The 18177-nt window shown below is 40.0% G+C and overlaps 2 protein-coding genes across 2 annotated transcripts; one reads left to right on the top strand and one right to left on the bottom strand.

Moving 5' to 3' along the window:
- The first annotated feature begins 1114 nt into the window (after positions 1-1114).
- On the top strand, positions 1115-6498 carry LOC135477908 (cytochrome c). Its single transcript, XM_064758122.1, has 3 exons — positions 1115-1206; positions 3626-3825; positions 5745-6498. The coding sequence occupies exons 2-3, from the start codon at positions 3642-3644 to the stop codon at positions 5888-5890; spliced, it is 330 nt and encodes a 109-aa protein (XP_064614192.1). The 5' UTR covers positions 1115-1206; positions 3626-3641; the 3' UTR covers positions 5891-6498.
- A 7067-nt stretch (positions 6499-13565) lies between these two features.
- On the bottom strand, positions 13566-16253 carry LOC135478102 (uncharacterized). Its single transcript, XM_064758373.1, has 2 exons — positions 14858-16253; positions 13566-13975 (listed from the first exon to the last, which is right to left on the bottom strand). The coding sequence occupies exons 1-2, from the start codon at positions 16251-16253 to the stop codon at positions 13566-13568; spliced, it is 1806 nt and encodes a 601-aa protein (XP_064614443.1).
- Between the last annotated feature and the right edge of the window lie 1924 nt (positions 16254-18177).

Raw genomic sequence — 18177 nt, 5'->3', positions numbered from 1 at the left:
ATATCTCACTTTGGGCAGATGCATATTTATTTACACACCCTAACGGCCTTTGTGACTACTGTTATATGGAGGAAACTGCATCTCATTATTTACTCCATTGCTTTAATTTTACTAATAATACATTTGTTTTACAGCAACGGGTAACCGCTCTGGGTGTAAAACGTCTTTCTGTTGAAGGCTTACTATAATTAAGTACTAATAACCATCGACTGAAAATTTTCCAGGCTGTTGCGGATTACATAATATCTACAGGGAGATTCTAATGTTTCGTAATGACTTGAATAATTAAGTATTATGCGTAAATCTCTCAGTTTTGGTGTAAATCAGTCCCGCTTGCGACTGGCACACGCCAACATTTTTAACAATAATTATTAATAACATCTTTATTTACTAACAGTAGGCCTTTATGCATGAACCAACACTGGCTATAGCTTGAACGGAAGTTCAAAGCATATCTACATGTATACTGAAAACAGACGTTTTAATTTTATTGAACGTGTGGGCACATCTATAGGCCCACTTTCTTTGAGTAAGCAAGTTACCCGCCCTAACTGTCTATCCGTCCAACAGTGAAAGGGAGAACTGTAGACACGCAATTTGCGCAATCGGAGGATATTACCGGCTACATGAAGCGCTTCACAGGCCAATCAAATTGGTTCGTCTATTTTACGACAGTACCACGTGGAAAGTCTTTTTGAGGTCACCTTGCCGGTTCTGACAGTGACCTTCCTATGAACACACAATGACACAACTACTCACGACGACACTAAACTATAAAGTTTTCAACTGATGTTTTGCAACTCACCAAAGACTACTTATACAATCGATCCATGGTTTGCCATTTAAGCCCCATGCTTGCATAAAGCTATCATTTGGCCATATACGGAACGACCTGGATCAGTTTATTTTGTGTAGGAGACGTACGATAAGCGGACAGGATTAGTAAATCCGTACAACCACTATATTGAGGCATGGCGTGAACTTGTTCTAAAGAAAAAAAATATGTCACGACGCAAGGGGAATTTCCTCTCACTAAAACATCTGTCGCTCGTTTTGTTGTAGGACAGGCTTACGGATGTGGCATTTAATCCCTCCCCTCGTTCCGAGTGGTTGCTACCGACGACCTTTGTGACGTCATTACCTGGCGACATATTGAACACGCGAAGGAGGAGGCTTCGAACAGATCTGCAGTGGGAAGTCTTTTTGGTAAGTGAATGTTACACATTTTTATGTTTTAGTTATGTTAGATGTAATTGGCAGTAACCTGGAAAATTGGATGAAGACGAAATTTAAGGGTAGCTACTCTAATTCGTGAAATATACGCCTAAAACTTTTTCACACCGTGACATTTCATCAGATTGCGACGTGTGGCGTTCCACACAGGGCTAGGCCTGTTGTAATTTACAGTGTTGTAACGAATACCAATGGCTTTATTGATCCTCATGATTGTTAAAACTCTTGTTGGGGGTAACTGAGAGATCTAAATTAAGGCCATAGTCATAATGTGCCCAAATTTTCCTTCACTCCCATTTTCAAAAAATGTGGAAACAAAAGAAAAAGGAATCATTCTTTACATGTACTTGCCTACATCACTACGTGCCTTTTTCGCTGTCAACATGAAATATATCAGCTTTAATATGAAAAGTTATCAGTTGAATCCTATTACCTACAACGTTGGTGTGAAATTCCCAGCCACTGCACAGCAATGCAGTCCTCAACTGTTAAGCGTGAAAAAAGTTCTTCAAAAATTGTATTCGAATGTTCATCTCTGCGATGATACAGGAAGTATGATAGGCCCAAAACTCCTTTTCTTATATTGGCCTAGCATCGTTGAAGTCTTGACACTAACAGTATTAATTTCGTACTCAACAAAGATCCAGGCCGATTCTCTTTGTTATTGGACAAATCTCATGCAAACAAAAGACACCAGCCGAAAGACCTGCTTTCCGCACCGCCACTGTATGCCCCCACTCGCTTTAGAATAGATTTATTATAGCCATGAAGGCTTCCACAGTACACGCCCCTCGGCCGTGGCCGCCATGGTGAGCATGTGTATGTAGGCGTATGCATATGTCCTGCTTCGAAGTGGAGCAGTAGGAAGATGGCGGCAACAGCCGAGGAGCATGGGCCGTGGAAGCCACTTCTGCACCCACTTCAACGCCACCATGTGTCCTTGCTCACTTTAGAATGATTTATTATAGCCATGGAAAAGCTTTCACGACACACAGTCTTTGGCCACTGCAGCCATCTTGAGCGGCCAAGGTCATCTCCTGCTTCATATTGTAGCAGTCTTCCAGTGATGATGGTCTGCAGTAAATGGAATATGGGGCAATTTCAAAATGTTACGTATAATGACTGACAATACACCTGAGGTTTGATTTAGGACACTTGTGGCGCAGGTTCATTTGGGATCGTACATAGACGGGTAATTTGTAGATTTCCCCCACTCTCACTGTTTCTGAAGACATGGTGACAGTAAACAATTAACAACACGTGTTTGGCTGTTTATATAGTCTGTTTTCCACAGTTATGCTGTGCATATCTGTACATCTTACATGAGAAATTTGGTGGTAACTTTCCAAAGCCTGGTGGTCAACATTGGGAAGTCGGGTTTCCTCTGAGTCCTTTAAGTAAAATTGACCGCTGTTGTAATTGGTGAACTATTCCTTGAGTATTGTATTAAACAAGAATCGTATATATATATACATTAGGAGCCAAAATGATTTGAAAGGAACCAACTGTTGTTTTTAGCTTCCATGAAATGGAAATCGAGTAGAGGTCAATGATGATTCCTCATTTCATTGTATTCCAGATGATGGCGCCTTGTGCAATTCATTTCTAAGAGGAATTTGCATCAAATCTGTATTATTACGAGAAGTTAAAGTTGCTACATACTTTAACGCATCTTGTGTCTTTCTTAATTTTATTGTGACAAGGTCAGAGACCCAAATTGACGCCATTGCAGGGCCTAATGGGAAGCCCGTTGTCTCTTGAACCCAATTAAAAAACATTTCAAGGCATTTGACCAGTAAAATGCCCTGTTTGAAGAGAGCAGAAAACCCTCAGGTCAATTATATTGGAAGTGAAAGTTTATTTTTTGTTGTGTAACTACATGTACATTGTAAAGATATAAAAACACGAAAGCAAGATTGTGATCCTTTAGCCAGTGTGAAGGCAGAATTCTGCAAATCTTTCGCTGTTCAAGGTCACCCGTTTGGTTGTGCACCAGAGATCGGATAAACAAAGCCCTTTGTTACCTACATGTAACAGTCAACCCAGACCAGGGAAATTCAGATTTTAGTCAACATCATTTGCGTTTTCTGTTAGGCATACATTTAGAAAGGTCTGTCCATAATTGTGTTTTCACACTTTATTAGCCTCTCACCAATGTGGTCGGTGTGAGTTCAAGTCCAGCTCATACTGTACATGGGAAGGTCTGGCGGCAACCTGCAGATGGTCGTAGGTTTCCCCCGGGCTGTGCACGTTTTCCTCCCACCATAATACTGGCTGTCGTCGTATAAGTGAAATATTCTTGAGCATGGCGTAAAACACCAATTAAATAAGTAAATCACACTTTATTTTTCGGTACATGCAGATATGTAATTTCATTTTTCTTCCATTTTAGTCATTCACTTATCAAAATGGCTGATATACCGGCTGGAGATATTGAAAAGGGAAAGAAGATCTTTGCCAGAAGCTGTTCACAATGTCACACAGTAGAGGCTGGTGGAAAACACAAAGTGGGGCCAAACCTTCATGGGTTGATTGGGCGTAAAACTGGACAAGCTCCTGGCTTCTCTTATACCGATGCCAACAAGAACAAAGGTAGGTGGTTGAACATAACAACTTGACAGATAAGACTACCTTTAAATAAAGTACACATCATCTGATGGGCCATGTCTTTCTGATTCCAAATGCAGCGTCCCTGGCCACTGCAGTAAAAGTGAAATATTCTTGAATACAACGTAAAACACCAGTGAAATAAATAAATCAAACATGTACAGTTTTGTCATGTTTGTTAGTGTTTGACATCCTTTTTATCATACAGTGAATAAATCTGTAAGATGCAGATAAAGATTAAGAGTTCATTGTGGGGGTTTTTAGACCAAACTGATCAAACTTTTTTTGCTACTAAACTTGCACTGATTGCTAGATTTTTATGTTTAAAAACGCTACTTCTGTCCCAGTATAAGCCAGGCAGAAATATTAAAATTATATGGTGATACCCTGTGAAATACAGATAACCCCATGGATTAAAAGGATTAACGAAGAATAACATAATTTTAGCCCTATAAGTGAAAAGCCCTGAAAAACAAAAGCAGTTATGGTAAAAATTTTCCCGATATGAGGTGGTAATATTCCTTATGTAACACTGAATCAGGCAGGTATGACGTTGAGTAAGGCAATTATGCTGGAATGATGTAATGAGCTTTGTAAGTAATATTGGTGTCATTTGTAAAGATATATGTCAGCTATAAGTATTGAGGGGATAAGTCTTAATGTAAGACAACGACTAATGACCTATTTTCCGTACTATCCTAGTTTAATACAAGCAATTTCTTATCATTTAGGAAAGCCATTGACAGTATCACTTAACCGTTATTTTAAGACGCATGCGTCGTGACACTAGGGTAGCTCTAGTCTTTAACATGAATAATTGGATTTGAGGCATGCTATATCACATTCCCACAACATCACTCTCCTGAAACAAAATTAAGGCGTGCTGATATTTACACACCCCTGACGTAATCAATATATTACATACATTAGACAACTGAAATGATTTACTCTAACTGAATAAATGAGGCAGATGTTTAGAACTTCAGGTTTTCAGTACAGTGATAAAGTGAACCGTGAAAAGAAATATTCAATTTTAACTTTTTTTGTGTGTGTGTAAAAATAGAAAACCATTTGTACCATGCACTTTGAAGATTGAGTTATTGGCACCCAGTAGAGTATATGTACTTATTTAGTATTCAGTTTCCAATAACAAAATTCAGGTTTGAGCTCAATTAAAATGATTGTGTAAAAAATCCCTGCCCCATTTCCTGTCCAGATTTAAGGTAGAAAAACCTGCGCATTGGACTAAAACGACAAACTTCCTTCCAAACTGGTGGCTCTTCATAGTCAAGAGAAAAAGTCAGCATGTGTCATTGTAAACTATGAAACCGGGGCCACTTTTTACAAAACTTCGCTAGTCAGTTATTCATAACTTTTCTTGTAAATGACTTTCTTTCGCTTTATGGCACTATAACCCGGACAACAACTTTTACGAAAATGTTTCAAGAACTAGGACGTTTGAAGTTTTGTGAAAGTGGCCCCAGGTCCTTGACATATTTCAGTGTATTTCATCCATCTCCTGTAAAGCACATGCATTATTATTATTATTATTATTATTCTCTTGATCTAAACTGGTAAATATGGTTTCCCATATTTGAAGTTCGGTCACAGATAATAGAGACCTTTAGTGAGAAGTTGCAAGTTCATCTTGTAACTTGTAACTTCAAAGTAGAATAGGTAAACTAATTGTAGTTTGAAGTTAGACACCTAAAGGTTGCATGGTAAATGATAGAATGATCACTTAAATGATCTAAGTGTTATTAAAATGTTATTAAATATTGAAAAACCTATGAATTTTCCTTTTAATGCTCTTCAAAGTTTTCATACATGTAATGTCATCAAAAGTGTGTCATTTTTCTGGCTATTATGAAGTTGTATATATTGAATGTTATTTTTACTTACAGGAATCACCTGGGGACCTGATACATTATGGGTGTACCTGGAGAATCCAAAAAAATACATCCCAGGCACAAAAATGGTGTTTGCTGGCCTGAAGAAGACCAAAGAACGAGCAGACCTGATTGCCTATCTCCAGGATGCAACAAAGTGACTTAGGTTTTCCATAGGAAATTATCATTTATGTTTTTATTTTAATCTACAATATCCATGAAAAGAAGAGAAAATCGAAACCTTTTTGATTGAAAGTCTCCACTTTAGGGAGACTGAAGTCCATTTTTTCCAGGTTTTCTTCTGAATTCTTCTACAGTGTTCGTGTGTGTTTTTTTTTTTTTTTTTTGTCTGAAATCTGTTGTCTGAAAACTTCCTTAACTGTTGTATACTAGTAAAGTCTGGACAAATTTTGCCCCAATCTAGAATTTTCTGTATGTGAAAACTAGACACCAGCAGAACTATGAGCTCCCTGAATGTCAAATCTGGTTTTTGTTTGACAAGGTCACACAGGATGACCTTGAATTTTTACCTCACCATGGACCTCTTGTCTGCAGTTTGGTCATTCAGCATCATCACCCATGCGTTGGAGTTCACTGCTGTTGTATATTTAGGTAGTTGGTCATTCCAGTGCCTCTTGGTGGAAATGCATATAGATAATTTATCCAATTTTTAGAAAACTGAAAATATGAAGGGGAAATTTTTACTATTTAACACAATGTTACTTGTACAGAGATAGCAAGGCTTGCAAAGAATAAAATATGAAAATTACACATGGTAATTAAATTGTCATTTCCACTGCTAAAGTTTATTAAGATGTTATCTTCAAAGGAGCCCTGCAATTGGGCAACAAGAAGTCTGTCCTAAACTGTAATATCGCATCTTCATCATCAAGCTCGTTGTTAGCCCGCTAGCACAGCACAGTGGCACAGGAACCTCTCACCAGTGCGGTCACAGTGACTTCAACTTATACCGGCTTCCTCTCCAGTTGTACATGGGAAGGTCTGCCAACAACCCCCCTATGGTCGTGGGTTTCTCACGGGCTCTGCTATGTTTCCTTTCACCTTAATGCTGGTCGTCGTCGTAAAACTGATACATTCTCGAGTATTGTACATGGAAAGGTTTGCTAACAACCTACAAATATTTGTGGGTTTTCCCTGGGCTTTCCTGGTTTCCTCCCACTGTAATGCTGGCTGCCGCCATGTAAGGGAAATATGCTTGATTCGGGTGTCAGATAAATAATTAAATATTCTTGAGCACGATATAAAACACAAAGCAATTGATCAATGAAACTATAAGTATGCACTCACAGTGACTTCAAGTCCAGGTCATGCTGGCTTGCTCTCTGGCCATACATGGAAAAGTCGGTCAGCAACCTGCGAATGGTTGTGGGTTTCCGCCAGGCTATGCTCAGTTTCCTCGCAATATTAGGTTGGCTGCCATCGTATCAATAAAATATTTTTGAGTACAGCATAAAACACTAATCAAGTAAATAAATATAAGGCATTCGTTGTGAAATACATCTTCTAAATGTAGCGGGAGGGGAATTCTACAAAAATGATCCACTGATATTAATATTTAATATCTTTGATTAGATAAACGGTTGTAAAATTGTGATTTCTGATGAAGGAATGCAGTGCTACGTTTAGCTGAATGTCGATCAACCATTGTTTTTTATGTGGCTGGTTGAAAATGACCCCTACTACGCGCAAATACACTGTATGCGTTGTATAGTTGTGCTCTGCTTGCAAGATATTCATGGTTTTCCAGGTCCCCTTGGTTCAATCCATTTAACTCCTCCTGCAGCATCTAGTTCCTGAAGAGAAGTCTTCATGGCTTAGTCGCTTAGCGCGCTAGTGCAGTGTAATGACCCAGGAGCCTCTCACTAATGCAGTCGCTGTGAGTTCAAATCCAGCTTGAACTGGCTTCCTCTCTGACCGAAAGTGAGAAGGTCTGACAGCAACCTGCGGATGGTCGTCGGTTTCCCCCCCAGGCTGTGCCCGGTTTCCTCCCTCCATAATGCTGGCCACCGTCATGTAAGTGAAATATTCTTGAGTACGGCATAAAACACCAATCAAATAAATAAATGAATCATCGTTGTACATCTGCATACCAGGTATATCCAAGGTGTTGGATGGTTATAGCAGGAACTCTTGAAACTCCTTCCTGCGTCTAGAAATCTTTCCTTTATTATGTCACAGTTATCATTGTATGTGTGGTAAGAAAACGCAAGTGAAGTACACAAGCATCTTAACACCTGACCCACCCCACACCGTCAATGACCAATGACACACCATCTCAGACCCGCCCCATTCCATCACTGACCCACCTCACATCATCACTGATTGGCGCCAATAGCACAACTGGTAGAGCGTCTGCTTCTGGAAGCAATAGATCTGGGGTCAATACTGCATTGGGTCACACCTAAGACCTTAACAGAGGAAGTTGTAACTTCCTCGCTTGGCGTTCAGCGTGAAGGGGATAGTGCAATGGCTGGTTGATCCGTACCAGTATAATGGCTCGGGCGAGCCAGCTTACTTGCCTTTGGTAAGTCGTCTCAGTGAAGCAGTGAAACTCTTCCTGCAACAAGGAGGCACATTATATGCACTCTAGGGACTCCGTCGTCGTTTGACTCCAAAAACTCGTTCATCAAAACACGTCATCACTGACCCAACCAACACCATCACTGATCCACCTCACACCATCACCGCCCCACCCCACAACATTACTGTCCTACCACACTGTGTCACTGGCCCAACCAACACCATCACTGTCTAAATCGCACCATCACTGTCCAACTCGACACCACCATGAACCATCACTGACCCACTCCACATCATCACACACCCCACTATATGCACATCAGTGACCCACAGCACTACATACACATCACTGACCCCCCCCCCCCCTACTACATGTACGTCACTGATCCACCACACTACATGTACTTCACTGACCCACCCCATTACATGTATACCTCTGACACACCCCACTACATGTACGTCACTGATCCACCTCACTACATGTACGTCACTGACCTACATCACTACATGTACACCACTGACACACCCCACTGCATGTACGTCACTGACACACCTCACCATTATTTTTATTTTTTTTTTTTCGCCTATCCCCACCTCAACTACGTTGAATGGACTCGAAATAAAGCATTCTGCTGCACAGATCCCTATATATTTCCCACAACATTCTGCCAATTATACGTTCACTCAACGCCTACTTTTCACATGAAAGACACATTTCGGCCTGACATGGTGATAAGACCACCTCACTTGCAAATTGGCAGAGATCCCTGAGTAACCTCCCCTGGTTTACCACTCTACCAAGGTTTTTTTTTAAGGATATTTATTTTCGAGGCGAAATAACAGGCCGTATTCCCACACAACACGCTGATATAACGAATTTATCACAATGAAGAGCGTTACAGACAACTTTTTTTCAGCAATAAATGCCGATATACTCGCCTGTTTGGCGAATGCAGTGGCTTATCCAAGGCGGACTGACCAATAATAAGTTAAGAATTTTCTCTTAATTGTGATCAGTAAGAGTGAATGAATGATTATGGCTTAGCGCCACATCGACAATTTAGCAGCCATATCGTGGCGATGATCAGTAAGAATCAACAAGAAAACAAATGTACAATACAATGGCACCTATGTAAGAATGAAATGTATTCCTCTACCTGTTGTGAGTAGTAAACCTATTGCACGTTTCAACTAGCAGTCTTATGTGCAAATCAAGTTTATCTTGTTTGAGTAGTACCATTTGTTTGCAGCATATGGTAGCACGCTAATACATGTGCCTTAGACCCTGGAAATGTTGTTGTCTATTTAAACTGGAGGGAACATTGTATCTGGTCAAATTAATGAGTAGATTACAGTTAAATACCGGTATTTTACACACCATCACATGGCAAAGATCGAAACAAGCGCACCGTATCTAACGACTCTCATTAACATCGACGTCTTCTCACTGCTCTTCGCTGTCTTTGTTTTGTCGTTTCCTCAGTGACAAGATTTTTTCATACCCTGTATTGTCGCAGCCCCTCGTACATTCCGAATCATACAAAATGAGATTTATGGTTTTAACGGACATCCACGAATGTAAACATTTCTAATTTCCATACACTCTCTAATGAATCGATTTTATCATCCAAGATTTTAAGTGACAACAGGAATATTATATCTGAACATTAATCCTACTCCGTCTCTCAACTCTTCACGACTTCAAATTTTACCTTTTCCCCAACCAACATCGTTATATCCTCTAACACAAATCGTGGTGGTTGCCAGGGGTACCCCATAATGGTATATACACGCCAAAGTTCACGCCAGCACAAATAAATTTATGTTACTTCTATATATTGATATTAATTCACATTTAGCTTACTCATAACTTGTAGTGTCATTTAGGTACGCCATTGTGCAAGTAAGCAAGGATTGTTTATTTGACTGATGTTTTCTCCGGACAAAACTCTGTCACTTATACTGGTTGTCAATATGCGGAAAGCTGGCGATGACTAACAGATGATAAATGAAGGCTATTGTCAAGTATGATTTGCTTGATCAACAACTTACGTGGGTGATCAGTTTTTACGATGGCACTCACCAGTAGTTGGTAATGGTCGTCACCAAAATTTGGTGACAACCAACATCGTCCGCTAAACATGGTTTGGTGAATGTCAACGACAACGTTCAGACTCTGTCGTCGCCAATGTTCAGACACAGTCATCGCCAATGTACAGACCTGTTCATCGCTTTTATACCACTTCTGCTTTCTGGCTTGAAGTCAGTCAGATAACTACCTGTTCAAGCTGGCGAGTGACATTCCAGGCATGCCAATGAATGCAATGAAAGGAAAGGCATTTAAACACGTGGCAGGTCCACTTTAATGGAACTGTCCAAGAATTAATTTAACATCACGTTATGATAAACAAACGTGCAGCACGGCGCTAGGTGGAAAGTGTTTCTTTCATCAGATTTTGCCTGACATCGTCCGCGAATGTGGACAACGTGTGCATGTTGTTGTTATCTTTATCCTGTCTATCAGTAGGGAAACTACTATTTGATTGAATAAAATACTATTATTTATTGATAATTATCAGCTGTGTTGTTGGGTGGATCGATTGTTTCTGACTTGGATCAAGGCATTGTATTATACTGCATACTGTATGTTCGAAGTGTCTTACTTGATAAAAAGAAAATTGCAGAGGTAGATTTAGGGGAGTCGGTACTTTCCCCTCAATACACGTGTTGAATGGGAGCTTCTGCGGCCTGGTGGGTAACGTGCTATCACAGCACAATATGCCAGCAGCCTCATACCAATACGATCGTTGTGAGTTCAAGTCCAGGACATGCTGGCTCCCTCTCCGGTCGCGCGTGGGAAAGTGGGTTTCCACCGGGCTCTGCCCAGTTTCCTCCAACAATAATCTGATCGACATCATGTAAGTAACATGTTCTCGAGAATAGCGTAAAACACCAAATCAAATAAATTAACAAAATATCGTTCCGTGCCAGCCAAACAGTAACTATGCATTTTATGTGTGTCAAATAACAGTTCACTTCTGATAAGATAAATAATTAGATGACTCATTTTACTGTTGCCCCATCGTGGCTCTTGCCTTGAAACTTTCAGCTAAGAGGTAATACTAAATGATATATCGTCTTGTCTATAAATTCCACTCAATAAAAATAAAATTTAAAACCTACAGAACTGATCATATTGATATGCTGGTAAAATGAGCCTCCGTACACTTCCGTGACCACTAAAGTCACGTTATGATAACGAACAAAGCTTTAACAACACATTCAATCAATATGATGAAAACAACACAAGTAAACAGGAACACACGCATGACTTCAAGTTTCCATTTTTTGGTTCACCTCATTACAACTTTATTCTGCAAGACTTTCATTTAAGTCATAAATATAAATATAAATTTGAACTGACCACAGCTATAAACGGTCCACAAAACATCATATCCATGGACTCCATCAGAATATTTCCAGATAAGAGATATACTGATAAAGTTTTCGCTTATTATCATCAGTGAATGTCCATCTTGAAATGTGTAAATTGAAGACGTGAGCCTACTAATGTTATGATTTCCGGAGGAAATGATGAAGGGTACCGATATGCACTTCGAACTGTACCAGCTTCACACCCACTTCTTCACGAAAGGCGCAAACCGACAAATCGAAAGTTGGTCATGAACTCACGGGGGACCCGTTTTAAAGAAAACAGTCTAAAGCCTAAACTTAGACCGTTAACTCTTTACCAGGTTACCAGTTTTGCTCTGAAAATACTAAGTCAGGATCGGGGGTTGGCCAGGAGGAAGCAAATGCGGCTTTAAATGATGATAACTGTTATGTGTCATTTTTTGCAAGTGTATTTATTGATTGGAGAAAAACATGAATAATTCCGCTTCTTTCAGCAAAAACCACCACTCTGTGTCAAGAACGAAAGTGAAGAAGAAATTATCACATTTCTTTGTTATTTACACACAGTATTTTATGTTATTTATATTTTCAACCTGATTTAACAGTATCATCATTGATTCGACGAATCAGGTTGTTACTGATTGCCCACATACCCGGCTATGGTATTTAGTGTGTTAAACATTAAACAGTTTAACGTTAGTGTCACAGCTTAATTCTTTTCGTAGCCTGCTATAAAAGGGTACTAGTTGGTTTTGAGGAACATGAAGAAAAATCTGAAGAAAAATAAGAAAAAAAATTGTCACTTTTTAGGCATATTTTATATTTCGTAATAACCCTGGAAATATTTGGAAATGACGCCATCGTTGAACATACTCGAAACGTGGTACCAACTTAGCGCCCCCAATTCTGCTCTCTTCTCCAAACAAAGCCGTTTTGACAACTATCATCGTTCATGTCACCAAAGCAGGCCTCTTAATTTCCGGATTGACCGCAGGGCCTTGGGAAAAGTGTAATTTAAACTGTTTTTACGCCCCACGATGATCTTGTTTGTAATTTTATATATTATGCCACATCATAAATAAGAAATAAAAACCAAGCGTTTCATGTACCCGTTAAGATAAGCGAAAGAAACTTTCAATCGACGACTGACCTTAGATGACAAAAGAAGTTTTGTGAAACAGTGTCCCTGAAGCTGTAATTGCCTGCAGTGCAAAATCTTTTACCAGTTAGTCAGCGATAGACATCACAAAACTTTTGTGATAGGTCCCGATACAGCAAGGCGGGGAATCGGACTCAGTGCAAGAAACTGTATATCAAGAAGCGAAACCGATCATGCATTACAAAATCTGGAGATAGGCTCAGCTTATGATGCGTTCTTCAGATTGGCACAAACACACTTTAACTTTTCAGCAGAATCTGACTTGTTACTGAAGGACGCCATCAATATGTCGCATAACGTTATGATTCACTCGGCCCATTATTTATTTATTTATTTATTTACTTGTATGGTGTTTTATGCCATAGTCAAGAATATATCACTAATACGACGGCGGCCAGCATTGTGGTGGGAGAAAACCGGGCACAGTAGTCACGAGCTTTGGGTTTGGAGATATGACTAGAAAGAATCCATGTCATGTTATGTGTAAACGGTTCATGGGTCGACAAGTTTAAAAGAACTACAGCTAATAACAACACAACAGTACCCTGTCGGAAACTGAATAGGTTCGAAACAAAATGATGATTGATGCTAAGTCAATTTCTGGTCGACCACCGCTTTGCTGGACAACAAGCTAATTTCATCACCCGCGATTGTCTTTCCTGTATTCTGATGTAGACAGTCAAAATAATATTTGAGAATGTACCCACAATTTGATTTTCATCTCAAAAGTTAAACTTGTAAACTTTTCTCTCACGAGGCGCCATCTTCGGAAAGTGCACCTGACGGTTGGATTTTACCTGAATGCTTTGCTTTGGAGCCAAGGCGGAGTTGATTCTTTTCACCACGTCTTCTCGTTTCATTTCCTTCAGAGCAGATTTAAGGTCTTGTACTGTAGCCTGAGTGTGAACACGTCGCCATTTCGCTAAGCTGTGCTTCGCTTGACTCTCCTCGTTTTCACGAAGATGACCGTAACTTAGTTCTGCCAAATCTCGTTTCACAGTCTCGTCACCTCGGGATGGTACAAAGGGCAGAGAGCTGTACAGTCTCATCCAATCCCCATCGATATTCTTGGCAACAGCTTTTGTAGCACGAGACAGTTCATCTACAAGAAAGCAAAGTGAAAAAAAATATCCTCAGGACTTCTCGTGACGTATCGCTTGCATTGACTATCAGGTTCTTGACCAATGAGGTCGCGTGTTACAATCCAACTGTCACTGCTTAGGCTGCGGTTTTTAAGTCAGCAAATCAGTTACATGCCGAAGGTCGGTGGTTTACTCCTGGCAGTCCGGTTTCTTCCATACATAAAGCTGATCATATGAGTGCGTTTTGGGGCACGACGTTAAACTTCAGTAAAATAAATAAATAGATAGATAAATGAATTGTTTGGTTTCATGGGGGTTTAAGGTTGCTTTGGTTATAAAGCCGCGACTTCGAAAAAGAACATGCGCTATATCATGCCATCGTAGCATTCGACAAATCTCATCATCGCTCACGTGGAATTTAATTACAATTTATTGGACGTCACTGGTCCAGAATTGCTCAAAATGCTGTGTTGTTATCACATTTAACACGCAATAACATTGAAACAACGCAAAGAGGCCAGGCATCAGGAATGCTTTGTCCACCAGCAGAATCATTATTTATGTAGGAATATAATATAATAGAAGATTTAGAGAGTAAAACCAGAGCAGAGACGACAATTGATAACTATCAAATGGTCACACTTACGTAACCGGTCATATGCAGCTTCTTGTCAATTTACCTCAGGCAGGGTTTTATCTTAATTCCTATTCTTCATGTAAATTCTGAAATAGTAGCAAACTACACGCCCCCCCCCCCCCACCTCCCACCCCCTTAGCACCATGGCTTATGCCAAATTAAGTAAAAAATATGTAGTGGTATTAACTGAAATTTATTACAATTAAGACGCCATCATAATAAGTAATTAAGGGCATTGTCATTACCGATTAACCCCGAGCAAAATTTGCATCCTCTTTATACCTACTATACTCACCTTTGACTTTGGATGGAGTTCTACCTATCTTCTTTTTTGTGTCTAGCGGTATGTTGTGGAATATTTTCTTCAACACATCAGGGCTGGTTTTAAAGATGTAAATCTGCTTGAGCTTATTCAAGCAAGTGTCCACTCTGTTAAGCTCCACTTCTGCAATCCTTACTTCTTTCTTCACCAGCTTCAGCTCTTTCTTCAGCTTGCCCACTTCCAGTTCTTTGGCTTTACGCAGCTCGCGTTTTGTCGTCAGCCATTTAGTTTTAGTGCGCATCTCGTCCAACCGGCGGGTGAGAATCTGTAGTCTATCTTTTAAAGCCGAAGTTTCAAAGATAAGTCTTTCGTTTTTCTCATTGAATTCTCTTGAACTTAGTCTAGTAGCCTCTCGCTTGAGGTTGTCTTTGCGCAATGCTTTGAGTTCTAAATCAAGAACGATCTCTCGGTGCTCGTCCATCAGAAATTTTTCTTCTTCCACGAAATGACACTCCTTGTCTTTGAGTTTCTCAAATTCTTCGTACATATCGCCTAACAGTTTTTTACACGCCTTTACCTTAAAGTCCAGCTGAAAACTTCTTTGTTGAACATCTCTCAGATGCTTGGCTCGCCCGATTTTTTGTTTCTCTAAATCTGTCATGTCCACTCTAACAAAACCAGCGTAAGTCCTATCTTCCGCTACCCATTTCATTAATGCTTTCAGTGCAAGTCTAATATTTTCACAAGCTTCGGGGAATATCAGTAGATAGGCAGCATGGGTGCACTCGGCCTTATACCCAATTCCAGATACGTCTGAATCTCGAAAATGGACAAAGAGCAATCCATCGGAATGAAACATAGAAACCATGGTTTGAATGTTCTCAAGATTTTTCCGCACTGTTTCCTTAAACTCATTGATCTGGCGCTGGTAGGCAATCACTGTTTCCATATACGGATCATTCGTAGAGTCGGCAAAACTCAGACAATATTTATATACAAAGTCTGCCGCTTTCTGAACTTTGTCCGTAAGAGGCCCAAACTCCGTCTTGATGCAGTTCAAAGTTTTGTGGGCGCTTTCATACACTTGATCCATCAAACCCTCGTCCACAGCCTTCGCCTGCCCTAGTTCCTTAACATGAAAATTAATCTGCTCCAACTGTGGCATGGACTGAATAGTGGGGACACGTGTGGCCTTTAACACGGAGTTAATAGCATGCATCCAATGCTTTATCTCTTTCTCAGGAGTCCCGTAATCGCCGTAGAATGCCTTTTCTGTCAGCTGTAGCCGAAGTTCTATCTCCTGAATTGCCTCCGTCATAACTTCATAGAATGACTGCAAGGATTGTGGGCGTTCATTGACTAGACATTCCACCGTTTGTCTTTTCCTATGAAAAGCCAAGCCTGAATCAGGAGGCAGTGTGAGCGACATAATTGTTTCTTGTCGAAAGTTCAAGACTACGTTGATTTAAAATATGTCTGGGCAAGTGGAAAATATTGCAAAAAAGAAAACTTGTCGTTATCTGAACAGCTGTATTTGATTCGTCATAGCGAAGGCAGCAGAAAGTGTTGAACAGAACAACCTAAAAAGGAAGAATAAATAAGTAATAACTGCTAGCTCATTTGATAACATTACACTGGACACCGTTTCGTTAAGACAATACGATATGGTGGTAATAATACGAGATGCGATCATGATGTAGGATGGACATTAAAAGCGGATATCCTTCGTTGTTGTTGAAAATTGTTCAATTGCGATTTATCCGTATGAGTATGAACACAAGAACATAAGAAATAAGATTCTCAAATATTTGATTGTCTTAACTGGTAAATAACTGTATCGTCTCCCAAAGGGCAAGATACTGTATGTTGTTTTTGTGGATAGATAGAACATGGGTTAAAATTGGTGAAGTCTTTGCAGTTAAAACTGTTGGGATCTTTTCAGATACTATCACATTTTCCCACTGATTTCTGCGTTGCTGTAAATACATGTAAGCTTATTCTCATGATAGTTTTGGAGGTTTACAAACGAAAGTACAAATTATGTATAGTCAAAATTCCCACGCCCTTCATGCACACAGTACAACAACGACATAATGTTACCTTCCGTCAAAGACTACGGCTGTCAGGAAACTGCACGACAGATTGTTACCCTGTAAAAGCGTCTGTTTAGGGGATATCCGTTTACCATCCGGTATAAACCGGTCCAAATCAAATGCCATAGACACGGCTAACTTATTGTAAAACACTGCTTCATATTTCACCACGTGAATGGGTGTAACCTGCCTCTGTATTGATATAATCGGACCTGCCAACTTTTGCGGTTAGCTGGTAAATAAATCTGATCATGTTACAATTTGTTTATGATACGATTGCCCCTAAGCTGTAGACTTAAAGCCAAGATTTACTGCATGACTGAAAAAAATGAAACGGTAGCTTAATTCCCCTCACGGTATTTAGCCTGTAAATGCTGTGGATTTGTTTGTTCCACGTTGTACAAATTTTACGATACTATAAACAGTATGTTAGGCGTGCCTTTAAAGCTTCATTGCCAGACATTGTTGTGGACAAAAAAGAACAAACGGTTTTATTTCATAATGAGCAATAACGTACTGATTAACGCAACTGGCTATGGTAATCTGGAGTGTAGCTAACATTAGTCAAATTGATAAATCTATGTATGGCGATTAGACTACTGTTAATATTAATCAAATAGTAAACTAAAACGTTCTAGAGGAGTTTACTTCATGATAAAAATGCCTGACCTTTGACGTCACGTGGGCATTTGTCCTTCATTCAAATGATTTACCGACACAGCAAAATCTGTAGGCCTACAGTAAAAATATATTATTATGCGCTCAAGATACAGCAGTCACCTGTGTCGCCTGCCCAGTCATGCAAAGTGTGACAGCTGTAATTAAGCCCTTTTAAGCTATAAAAGAACTATTCTACATTCTTGTCACAGCGATACCTAAGATATATAGGTTTTCATTGTCCAGTACCCTACAGGGGTCGGTGATTAAATATGTCGGTCGTACGTAGCATGAAATTCTTATCTGGTAACCTGCTTAAAAGCACCCGAGGTTTTGTCTTAGAAACATGAAATACCCCCAGGCGGTCGAAGTGGCCAATGTGAATAGCGTGCCAGCGCGGCGCAATGGCCCGGAGAGCCTCTAACCCCTGCGGTCGCTGTGAGTTCAAATCCAACTCATGCTAGCTTCCGCACCAGTGACGTGGAAAAGTCAACCAGCAACCTTCGCATGGTCGCAGGTTTCCCCCGGGATATGCCTGATTTACTCCCACCATGATGCTTCTCGCCGTCGTATAAGTGAAATATACTTGAGTATGGCGTAAAA

This window comes from Liolophura sinensis, chromosome 11, assembly GCF_032854445.1.
Source record: "Liolophura sinensis isolate JHLJ2023 chromosome 11, CUHK_Ljap_v2, whole genome shotgun sequence".
NCBI lineage: Eukaryota > Metazoa > Mollusca > Polyplacophora > Chitonida > Chitonidae > Liolophura > Liolophura sinensis.
The sequence above is the reverse complement of the archived record's forward strand: the minus strand, read 5'-3'. Positions and strand labels throughout refer to the sequence as shown.